The sequence below is a fragment of the Botryllus schlosseri genome, chromosome 12, assembly GCF_051294905.1.
Source record: "Botryllus schlosseri isolate E-star chromosome 12, Bs_hap1, whole genome shotgun sequence".
Classification (NCBI taxonomy): domain Eukaryota; kingdom Metazoa; phylum Chordata; class Ascidiacea; order Stolidobranchia; family Styelidae; genus Botryllus; species Botryllus schlosseri.
The window spans coordinates 7,173,948-7,187,120 of record NC_137247.1 but is presented as its reverse complement, the minus strand read 5'-3'; the positions used below and the strand labels follow the sequence as shown (position 1 = coordinate 7,187,120).

Sequence of the window (13,173 nt, the reverse complement as noted above, 5' to 3'; positions counted from 1 at the left end):
TACTTGTAGCTTACGGGTTATTTGAATGCTGGTTATGTTTTGTTGTAATTGAGTTAACGGAAATAGTATTACGTCTCGACATCTGACCATCTTACCATATTCAAAGAATCAACCACGAAAACATTGTCAAGTAAATCCGTTAACCGACCAACTCAAACAGTATCAATATGAAAAACAGCCAAACATACACGAATCCATACAAGCACTAAAACCTAAAATCCATAACAAGCCTGGTTGTATTCATATCCCTACACGTCTTTTTTATTCAACTTGAAAAGTCGTTATTATTCTGTAAGACAAAGAAATTACTATGCGGTATATTTTGTAAGATAAAAGTAATTACTTCTCGGTGCCCGCGACTTGAGATTGACATAATATGTTTGAGTATGCGAGATTTGAAAGTCTACCCAACATGTTGAGAATTCATTTCTTACTATCGAACGCAGGTGTTATATTGAAAATTATCATGATGTAAACATAAGGATTGACACATTGATTTGACATATGTAATAGTTGATCATGACTTGACTATTAAATTATTTGCGTTAATTAGACTCGGTGTTGTGGTAAAGATTATTGTGACAGCAACAAACTTTTCAGTACCATTGTTATTAACATATTGAGTTGTAAACTATGTGTGTCTAAAATGTTCCCGATTGGAAAATTATTCAGCCTTGGTACAAACCACGCAGAGTATTGTGGATATCAGGAAATATTTTACAAATGTAATTGTCTGCGGTAAACAAGACTAAAGATGAAACAACAATTTCCTTTGTTGAACAATAACCGGTGCAATACTTTATTGTCGGTGAGAATTGAAACACTTTCGCGCATTACCTGGTGTCAAGATATCACACTAGGTGAATAGACATACCACCATTTGATTAATGCTTAATCCGTTCGCATCATTTCACACTCACTTTGATCATTACAAAAGTAAATTGGAATATGTTTGCTAGGCACCACCTATTCAACTATACTTGAGTAATACAGAAACCTCTCAGCATTAATAAAATCGAAATGTGCGCTACACTGAAATCTACAAAAATGTGTTTGTATTGCTGTTCGTAGTAGCGATATCGATTTGAACCTCCATCATCTAACCAAACTACTGAGAGTCGTTGTCAATTTACATGACGTTCACTGATTACATACTAGAACTATTTGTGCAACGCACACGATCAGAGAAATTGGACATTTTTCCATTACCATTCGTCAAAGTAAATGTCGTCGCAATAATCAGTCACTAAAAGACCATATACTTGTATGTGATTGAATCGCCGACAATTAACTCGGTAAATCAAACCCCTGAGAAATTTCACTCAGTCATTGGATAGGAAACAGCGTCGCTTAATCGGTGTGAGTCGTTTTTCTAAATGCTAATCATATCTGTCCAGCCAAGAACAATTTTCACTTACCTGGTAATGAAACCAAACGGTGGGTCTTCGTTCGATATTTTGTTTGTGTCAAATACTTTGCAATGAACACATTTGAGTGGCTGAGCTTTACATCATCAAGCTGTCATTTGTAAATCAAGATTTCGGTAAACTTGTAAATGTAACGATTAACTAACCGTCATTTAGTGATTGGTGAACATACCAAACGATGCACATCCACCTCCGAAATACTGCATTGATCTTAATTTCCATCATCGTGATAATCGAAGTACATTTCTTTCGAATTCGTAACAACCGACTTTTCTATGGTGTGATAAATTTTTGACAAGTTATGCTTAGAAGATTGGTTGCATATCGCGAAAAATAATATACCACTCATATTGATACTGTTTCTCCATTGATCGATATTTTCAAACGAGTAAAATTTATTACTTGAGTTTCTCCGCTTACTATATGTAAATGTAAACTCAGTCGTCTTTTAACATCACAAATACATTGATAAAAGGTAGGCAATCAAACGCTACAAGTTTAACTTTTGTAGGTTGTGTATGATTACCCCATACAACTCATTTCTTACTGAAGACATATGAAATATATTCATGTTACACAAAAATACTAGATATTCCCACACTACAAACCTGTACAATGATTGGTGGTACTTTCAAACTGTTTCGATACCTCAAGAACTTTATTGTCTGAATGGTTGTTCATGTATCTTAATAATCAAGTGGTTCAACACAGAACTAGCACGAACAGAAACATCAGAGTTGTTTACACAAAAGTTTGTGAGTGTACAGAATGCGAATACCATGTGTAAGTCCAACACAATTGTGGTATCCATCCGAGTTTAGTTAACACAATTTACGACACCGAGGTCGCGTCATCTTTCGTAAAATAACAATCCAACCAAGTCTTCAGGATATGTCCATGTCATAGCAATAAATCAGCTACTCCAACAACAGAGTACATATGTTTTCTAGTTACGACCCTTACATCTTACACACAAATCAATCTACTTTGCTAACGAAAAGTGCTGAGTCATCACATGGTTGCCCTAGCAACAAAACAACTAAACGTACTATCATACAAAATGGTCGTTATAGTCACCAACGGTACATGGTACAAGTAACAAGTCTCGAGAATCCAGTTATTGAAAAAACGTGAAAGTATTTCTACGCCAAGTCGTTATGTTGACGAACGCGTATATTGTAATATCATGATCGATTTGCATTCGTTCGTCACAAAATGTCACTACTCTAAATAATTATTTTTCACTCAAACACAAACGCATACTTGTCACCATTCGTTTTCATCAAGCACGAGATCAAGAAACTTACTTACCACGACATGAATTGTTATTTTTATATTGTGTAAATAGATAATAATTAATTTTAATAACACTATATCAACATCATCGAGTTTTGCGAATAGATTTACATGTAGTCTTGTGGTTTTAATCGAAGCGCACAGCGTGTTCTAATGTAGAGTCATCTCTATTGTACAACAACTCGGTAATCGAAATGTATGCATTAACATTTAAACAGCGATCTTGGTTCGTCACGCGAAAAATATCTTTACTGTCGCAACACTGTGATACTCTGCACAAGATGTGTAAATCCTTTTCACACTCATAATAATACACTAACGGGATACCGACGTCAAGCAACAACGTTTAACAACATCACTGACACTGAACATACGATACCTACCCAAGTAAAAATATCATTTTCACCAGGAGGTCAGCCGTTACCTGTGTACAATTACCATTTGCCCTTGGGGGTCTAGCGTTACCCAGAGTAAGAAACCATTTTCACTTGGAAATACATTTTTTCCCCGGGTAACAAACCTTTTTCACTTGGAAATATATTTTTTCCCTGAGCAACAAACAGTTTTCACTTGGAAATATATTTTTTCCCTGAGCAACAAACAATTTTCACATGGAAATATATTTTTTCCCCGGGTAACAAACCTTTTTCGCTTGGAAATATATTTTTTGCCTGGGTTACAAACCTTTTTCACTTGGAAATATATTTTTTCTCTGAGCAACAAGCCATTTTCACTCGGTAGTCCGTCGCTTACCTGAGTAAAAATATCATTTTCACTTGGAAAAATACTTTTACCTAGAGTAACTAATCATTTTCTTTTAGAAATATATTTTCTCCCTGGCTAACAAACCCTTTTCGGTTGGAAAACTATCATTTACCTGAGCACCAATACAGTTTTCACTTGGAAATCTATCTTTTACCTGGGTAACAATACCATTTTCGTTTTAAAAACGGACAACAACACCAGACAATTTGATATTTTTGTATATTGTTACAACAGGCAGCGACAAAATATACACCAACAACGACTCCAATACATTTGTGTAATAGCTTATTCACTTGTTCTGGTGCATCCCATCGAAATCCTCAGTTACCCGCATGCAATGTGCTGTTGTACATCGACGTGTATGTTTTGGAAATTGGACAATAGGTTTCGACATGTCTGCGATGTCCGGGTTCGTGCTTTGGATTTTCCAGAGTCAAAATGTCTGAATAAAACACCTCCTCGACTTCGGTAAATGTTTGGCACGCAGATAACGGCGGTCGGAAATCGAGGAATTTATGTTTCCATCGGGCTAACAACTCCAGGTTACTTGTGATTTATCTCACACGTGTTTACTATGTTGTGTCGCTCTTTATTGATCAATACATACCACACCATTCAGTTTGAAATCGGAAACCCCGAGAAAGAATTAACCGGATCCGGATATCAACTCTGAATCGATAAACATGCCACAACCTGTGTTTCCATGAAAATTACAAGACATCGCAAAAATCAAGTATACTTCGCTATTATTTGCCCGCACAAGTAATCACGTAAACGAGGTGTATGACATTACATAAATCATGGATAACATCGTGTCTAGCATTACAAACATCATGGGCGACAAATTCGTCTTCTCAAGTCCCGTCATGCGCAGACTCTGTACATTCAGTGTGGGTATAGATGACTTGGAGATAGACAAACAGACATCTTTGACCGTAACATGGTTATTCGTTCAAATACCATTGGTGATATCGATACAGTGAACAGAGCATTATGCATACCGATACATTCATAGTCATATATGCGAACCATGTACTATCATGTACCCCGATTTTCGTTGAATATTCACGACACCAACAAATCTGTACATTTCTTTTCCCTCAACCTCGACGATAGAGTCGTCATCCCAATGTACCAATCGAGTGTATGGTTCATCAGGTGTAAAATCCAAATCAAATGTAACCAAGGTATCGTTTTTCATTTTCAATATTTCCACCGCTGCGTCTTGTCTGTGTCGTAAAACAACGGTGTGAGGCCAGAGGAATCTATGGAAAGTTACGCGTAGTCCCATCCTTACTCGTGTATATGATCAGGTAACGACAAAGTTTTTTCAATTGCCTTGTGGTGCTGATCCGTTTCGAAATGCAAGCGGATGAAATAGATCAAAAGTTTCGAAGATGCGTTTTATAATTGCTCTAGGTGTGAAATGGACATCACACTCTTACAGCGGGGATCAACACGAATTTAGTCTTCACACCACAGAAACCCAGTAACTAGGATTACAAAAACTGCAATCGAATTTAAGATTTCCATACGCGGAATCACTGTTAAAGATGTCTGACTGCGACGTTGCACCCGTGTAAAGAATTCTCGTGCTAAGGCCATGTTACGGTCAAAGATGTCTGTTTGTCTATCTCCAAGTCATCTATACCCACACTGAATGTACAGAGTCTGCGCATGACGGGACTTGAGAAGACGAATTTGTCGCCCATGATGTTTGTAATGCTAGACACGATGTTATCCATGATTTATGTAATGTCATACACCTCGTTTACGTGATTACTTGTGCGGGCAAATAATAGCGAAGTATACTTGATTTTTGCGATGTCTTGTAATTTTCATGGAAACACAGGTTGTGGCATGTTTATCGATTCAGAGTTGATATCCGGATCCGGTTAATTCTTTCTCGGGGTTTCCGATTTCAAACTGAATGGTGTGGTATGTATTGATCAATAAAGAGCGACACAACATAGTAAACACGTGTGAGATAAATCACAAGTAACCTGGAGTTGTTAGCCCGATGGAAACATAAATTCCTCGATTTCCGACCGCCGTTATCTGCGTGCCAAACATTTACCGAAGTCGAGGAGGTGTTTTATTCAGACATTTTGACTCTGGAAAATCCAAAGCACGAACCCGGACATCGCAGACATGTCGAAACCTATTGTCCAATTTCCAAAACATACACGTCGATGTACAACAGCACATTGCATGCGGGTAACTGAGGATTTCGATGGGATGCACCAGAACAAGTGAATAAGCTATTACACAAATGTATTGGAGTCGTTGTTGGTGTATATTTTGTCGCTGCCTGTTGTAACAATATACAAAAATATCAAATTGTCTGGTGTTGTTGTCCGTTTTTAAAACGAAAATGGTATTGTTACCCAGGTAAAAGATAGATTTCCAAGTGAAAACTGTATTGGTGCTCAGGTAAATGATAGTTTTCCAACCGAAAAGGGTTTGTTAGCCAGGGAGAAAATATATTTCTAAAAGAAAATGATTAGTTACTCTAGGTAAAAGTATTTTTCCAAGTGAAAATGATATTTTTACTCAGGTAAGCGACGGACTACCGAGTGAAAATGGCTTGTTGCTCAGAGAAAAAATATATTTCCAAGTGAAAAAGGTTTGTAACCCAGGCAAAAAATATATTTCCAAGCGAAAAAGGTTTGTTACCCGGGGAAAAAATATATTTCCATGTGAAAATTGTTTGTTGCTCAGGGAAAAAATATATTTCCAAGTGAAAACTGTTTGTTGCTCAGGGAAAAAATATATTTCCAAGTGAAAAAGGTTTGTTACCCGGGGAAAAAATGTATTTCCAAGTGAAAATGGTTTCTTACTCTGGGTAACGCTAGACCCCCAAGGGCAAATGGTAATTGTACACAGGTAACGGCTGACCTCCTGGTGAAAATGATATTTTTACTTGGGTAGGTATCGTATGTTCAGTGTCAGTGATGTTGTTAAACGTTGTTGCTTGACGTCGGTATCCCGTTAGTGTATTATTATGAGTGTGAAAAGGATTTACACATCTTGTGCAGAGTATCACAGTGTTGCGACAGTAAAGATATTTTTCGCGTGACGAACCAAGATCGCTGTTTAAATGTTAATGCATACATTTCGATTACCGAGTTGTTGTACAATAGAGATGACTCTACATTAGAACACGCTGTGCGCTTCGATTAAAACCACAAGACTACATGTAAATCTATTCGCAAAACTCGATGATGTTGATATAGTGTTATTAAAATTAATTATTATCTATTTACACAATATAAAAATAACAATTCATGTCGTGGTAAGTAAGTTTCTTGATCTCGTGCTTGATGAAAACGAATGGTGACAAGTATGCGTTTGTGTTTGAGTGAAAAATAATTATTTAGAGTAGTGACATTTTGTGACGAACGAATGCAAATCGATCATGATATTACAATATACGCGTTCGTCAACATAACGACTTGGCGTAGAAATACTTTCACGTTTTTTCAATAACTGGATTCTCGAGACTTGTTACTTGTACCATGTACCGTTGGTGACTATAACGACCATTTTGTATGATAGTACGTTTAGTTGTTTTGTTGCTAGGGCAACCATGTGATGACTCAGCACTTTTCGTTAGCAAAGTAGATTGATTTGTGTGTAAGATGTAAGGGTCGTAACTAGAAAACATATGTACTCTGTTGTTGGAGTAGCTGATTTATTGCTATGACATGGACATATCCTGAAGACTTGGTTGGATTGTTATTTTACGAAAGATGACGCGACCTCGGTGTCGTAAATTGTGTTAACTAAACTCGGATGGATACCACAATTGTGTTGGACTTACACATGGTATTCGCATTCTGTACACTCACAAACTTTTGTGTAAACAACTCTGATGTTTCTGTTCGTGCTAGTTCTGTGTTGAACCACTTGATTATTAAGATACATGAACAACCATTCAGACAATAAAGTTCTTGAGGTATCGAAACAGTTTGAAAGTACCACCAATCATTGTACAGGTTTGTAGTGTGGGAATATCTAGTATTTTTGTGTAACATGAATATATTTCATATGTCTTCAGTAAGAAATGAGTTGTATGGGGTAATCATACACAACCTACAAAAGTTAAACTTGTAGCGTTTGATTGCCTACCTTTTATCAATGTATTTGTGATGTTAAAAGACGACTGAGTTTACATTTACATATAGTAAGCGGAGAAACTCAAGTAATAAATTTTACTCGTTTGAAAATATCGATCAATGGAGAAACAGTATCAATATGAGTGGTATATTATTTTTCGCGATATGCAACCAATCTTCTAAGCATAACTTGTCAAAAATTTATCACACCATAGAAAAGTCGGTTGTTACGAATTCGAAAGAAATGTACTTCGATTATCACGATGATGGAAATTAAGATCAATGCAGTATTTCGGAGGTGGATGTGCATCGTTTGGTATGTTCACCAATCACTAAATGACGGTTAGTTAATCGTTACATTTACAAGTTTACCGAAATCTTGATTTACAAATGACAGCTTGATGATGTAAAGCTCAGCCACTCAAATGTGTTCATTGCAAAGTATTTGACACAAACAAAATATCGAACGAAGACCCACCGTTTGGTTTCATTACCAGGTAAGTGAAAATTGTTCTTGGCTGGACAGATATGATTAGCATTTAGAAAAACGACTCACACCGATTAAGCGACGCTGTTTCCTATCCAATGACTGAGTGAAATTTCTCAGGGGTTTGATTTACCGAGTTAATTGTCGGCGATTCAATCACATACAAGTATATGGTCTTTTAGTGACTGATTATTGCGACGACATTTACTTTGACGAATGGTAATGGAAAAATGTCCAATTTCTCTGATCGTGTGCGTTGCACAAATAGTTCTAGTATGTAATCAGTGAACGTCATGTAAATTGACAACGACTCTCAGTAGTTTGGTTAGATGATGGAGGTTCAAATCGATATCGCTACTACGAACAGCAATACAAACACATTTTTGTAGATTTCAGTGTAGCGCACATTTCGATTTTATTAATGCTGAGAGGTTTCTGTATTACTCAAGTATAGTTGAATAGGTGGTGCCTAGCAAACATATTCCAATTTACTTTTGTAATGATCAAAGTGAGTGTGAAATGATGCGAACGGATTAAGCATTAATCAAATGGTGGTATGTCTATTCACCTAGTGTGATATCTTGACACCAGGTAATGCGCGAAAGTGTTTCAATTCTCACCGACAATAAAGTATTGCACCGGTTATTGTTCAACAAAGGAAATTGTTGTTTCATCTTTAGTCTTGTTTACCGCAGACAATTACATTTGTAAAATATTTCCTGATATCCACAATACTCTGCGTGGTTTGTACCAAGGCTGAATAATTTTCCAATCGGGAACATTTTAGACACACATAGTTTACAACTCAATATGTTAATAACAATGGTACTGAAAAGTTTGTTGCTGTCACAATAATCTTTACCACAACACCGAGTCTAATTAACGCAAATAATTTAATAGTCAAGTCATGATCAACTATTACATATGTCAAATCAATGTGTCAATCCTTATGTTTACATCATGATAATTTTCAATATAACACCTGCGTTCGATTGTAAGAAATGAATTCTCAACATGTTGGGTAGACTTTCAAATCTCGCATACTCAAACATATTATGTCAATCTCAAGTCGCGGGCACCGAGAAGTAATTACTTTTATCTTACAAAATATACCGCATAGTAATTTCTTTGTCTTACAGAATAATAACGACTTTTCAAGTTGAATAAAAAAGACGTGTAGGGATATGAATACAACCAGGCTTGTTATGGATTTTAGGTTTTAGTGCTTGTATGGATTCGTGTATGTTTGGCTGTTTTTCATATTGATACTGTTTGAGTTGGTCGGTTAACGGATTTACTTGACAATGTTTTCGTGGTTGATTCTTTGAATATGGTAAGATGGTCAGATGTCGAGACGTAATACTATTTCCGTTAACTCAATTACAACAAAACATAACCAGCATTCAAATAACCCGTAAGCTACAAGTGGATTTAAAACTTGATGCTGTTTTGTGGTTAACTCAAGTCAGTGGTCATATTTGTGTTGATTTCAGGAATGATCATGACGAGTTGGTCGGGTAAATTAGTGGTAGTAACTACGACCGTACAGAGTTGCTGACACCCCAATATCTTTTACGCTGTAATATACGGATTTAATTGTGATAAATTAATTCTCAGTTATTGTTTGGACATTCAAATCTCGTATACTCAAAATATAATATGTCCAAGTCAAATCGTATATGTACCGATTAGTAAATACTTTGTCTTCAGAATAGTAACGATCTTTACAATTGAATAAAAAAGACCGATCATACGAATACAGCCAGGATGAATTAATTCGAGTTTGTGAGTTGTAGTGATATAATCAAGTAAGTGAAAACTAGATTTTTACCAATTGTTAATGTTGTGAAGAATTCTTTTGAGTATGGTAAGATGTTAAAATATCTCTTTGACAAACGGAAAGCGGGATCGCGAATAGAGTTGAAATGTTTCATTACTTGTTTCAAATCAATGTGCATATAATATCGAAATGGGACTGCGGGAAAGTTGGTAGTCATGTTTGTCAATCTATTTCAATTCAGACTATGTCAAAGTCCAAATATTTCATTTTGGATTATTTGGATTTACCTATATAGAACCCGAATGGATTCCGACACCGTACTAAAACTAGATCGCTATGTCTGATGCGTTATCGTGTCAGCGACGTAGGATTTTACAATTATTTCACACCTTTTTTGAATAAGCCTCAACTTCACAGAGGATTAGGGTTGGATCAGAAATAAGTGAGAATTTGTCGGTATTCGAATCACCGTCTGCGACGGTTCTGTTATTCGTTACTTATTAAATTTTACCAGTGAAATCCAGTTCTGTGACATACTGATTATCAAAATATTACATTGTGGTGATTGGAATGTATGTAACAACAAGTTGCGAGGGATGGCTATGTCTTAGGTGTTATCTCGTGAGCGATCGTGGGATTTGCAACCTATTTCACACCTTTTTGAAGTGTTAGTTTGCGAACGCGGCTATTGTTGGTATCACCATCTACGCCGGTTATGTGACAAACTTATTACCAAAATATTACATTGTCAACGATCGGCATGTATGTAACAGCGAGTCGCGAGCGATGGTTATGTCTTAGGTATTATCTTGTGAGCGATCGCGGGATTTTACCAATATTTCGCACCTTTTTGGAGTGTTAGTTTGTGAACGCGGTTATTGTTGGTATTCGAATCGTCGTCAGTTTGTGAACGCGGATATTGTTGGTATTCGAATCGCCGTCTACGCCGGCTCTATCGCAAACTAATTATCAAAACATTATCATGCGGCTGATTCCTAGATTTATCCAACTATTTCACACCTTTTTACTGAAATTACGACATGTCAACGCAGTCTATACCTGAGAGTACGACATGCAACCGCGGCCATAAGAATAACGACATATTAAAGTCGCATTCACCGTAAACGTTGGGCTCAACTCGAATCGGTCATATAAAATAATTTGGGATATACACATTAACTAAGAGTCAATCACGTGACTATTTACCATACCTGATACTTCTTCAACACCGGTCGAGAGATGCATATACCGAAAAGGGTCACCGGTTCAAGACGAGTTTCGAGGCACCGGTCGAGAGATCCCTATACCGAAAAGGGTTACCGGTCGAGAGATGGCTATACTAGCACCGGTTGAGTGATCCCTATACCGAAAAGGGTCACCGGTTCAAGACGAGTTTCGAGGCACCGGTCGAGAGATGCCTATACCAACCTAGGCACCGGTCGGGTGGAAGGGGGGTCTGAAAGGGTCACCGGTTCAGGACGAGTTTTCGCGGCACCGGTCGGGTGCACCCATAAGAGCCCTGCCACCCCCAGAGCGATCTACTACACTACTGGCGTACGCTGTGGAGGTTGGGTTCCATAATCAGAACCCTTGCCTTCTGGTATGACAATTCTATACCAAATATATATGGGCTCATTTGTAATTAAGCAATTGGTATCACGCTTTCCCGAGGTGTATTATCGAATTTCTGAATTGATTTCTGAAAGGGAACAGCAGTAAATATTCATTATATTACCTTCGTTTTATGTGAAAATTATACTTGAATGTTTTTGTTCTTTAAACATTCTGTTGGTTTGGTGTACAGGTCATTTTGTACACCAGCGATCCACAGTACAGTAATGTATTAGATGTGTGGTTAGATGTGTATTGTGGTAGATTTCATTTTTATGACTCAGCGAAAATTTGGGGCTGCGAAGTAGTAAAGGTTAAGGACCACCCGTTTAAATGTTATATACGTTCACTTTACGTTCAATATACGCCCATTTCAATTTAAACGTCGCATTCTAATTCCACATATATTTTCAGTCAAAGATGTGCATATTTTGTGTTTGGTTGGTAGAGTTTTAATACTTGCCTAAAGCATTCCTTCAAATTTAATTTCAGGTAATTAATAAATTTGCTGCCCAGAGACACGCAGACATTTCAGAGGTCATGCAAAGAGTCAACATCAACGAGTCTAGAGAATTGCTACCGGTAATGATCTTTATCAGTTAACCAGAATGGGATTCATCTATGTGTAGTGCATATAGAATAAACATCACGCTCTATGATTCCTATTGGTTCAAAAATGTCTGGAAATCGTTTAGTAATCCGTCGACTACGTATATTACTTTCGAGCTATAATTATTCATCATATACCTATGGCCTATTTAGATTTTATTCGCGCCTCATCTCCAACGTTTTATGCGGCGAGTATTACTGACCCCAGACGACATACCTCAAACCGCTCATCAGTACCACGCAATACGTTATTTGTAGGCCGTAGGGTTATCATATGTCCTCCTTTTTGGGAAGTCGTTCTCCTTTATAGCTTTCACAGCCAGGCTAATGGACAACCACAACTAACAAACGACAGGAAATGTGCAATGTAGATGTATCGGGGGGGGGGGCATTGATAATGGTTCTGAAAAACACTGTATAGTGTAGACGTATCAAATTACCGTTTATGATTATCGTGATGGTGCAAATAGTAATAATCAAATAAATTTCTCGTAAGTATTCAATCTGCATTTTGCTACCGTGGAAAATGCACGGAAAATGAATTCTCACTTGCCGGTATGTCGATTTGAGCCTTTCATGTGAACATAGAAGACGGGACAACTTTACTGATATAATTTGAATGACGTTACAAATGATCAGAATTACCAGAACATCACACTGAACTTTTACTTATGGGGGATTGGGAGTCGGAGCGTCATAAAGATTTGCGTGATTCCCAGCCATTCGTGCTGTCAATTTATCACTCTTTTCCTTTTAGACTATCGCGTTCGCAAATATTATCGATCGAGATCATGAAATCATGCTACGAGCAGCTAATTTGCGGAATGAATACGAAAGAAGGTCCGCACTTTTTAATATATCTCTTCGAATACTGCTAATCACTGCACATAAATTTCTGTATGGCGTGGGGACAGAATCTGAGAATTTGATTTTCATTTAGTGTATTACTTGCACTTCACACTCATGACCGGGCATTCGTGCAATTCCCCAAGTGTGTCTTTAATAGTTTAGGTCAGTGATTCTCAACCTTTTCGACCTCGCGGCACCCTCTGAAAACGAAAGATAGTTCGGTGCTGGTTG

The 13,173-nt window shown here is 37.3% G+C and overlaps 1 protein-coding gene across 4 annotated transcripts in view; it reads left to right on the top strand.

Moving 5' to 3' along the window:
• The window catches only part of LOC145451795 (baculoviral IAP repeat-containing protein 7-like), a 46,414-nt gene that overhangs the window by 19,736 nt on the left and 13,505 nt on the right, over positions 1 to 13,173 (top strand). For all 4 annotated transcript variants that reach the window (XM_080330029.1, XM_080330028.1, XM_080330030.1 and 1 more), the window contains 2 exons: positions 11,977 to 12,066; positions 12,851 to 12,933. In XM_080330029.1, coding sequence (XP_080186155.1) covers positions 11,977 to 12,066; positions 12,851 to 12,933 — 173 coding nt within the window. The remainder of the gene's footprint in view (positions 1 to 11,976; positions 12,067 to 12,850; positions 12,934 to 13,173) is intronic.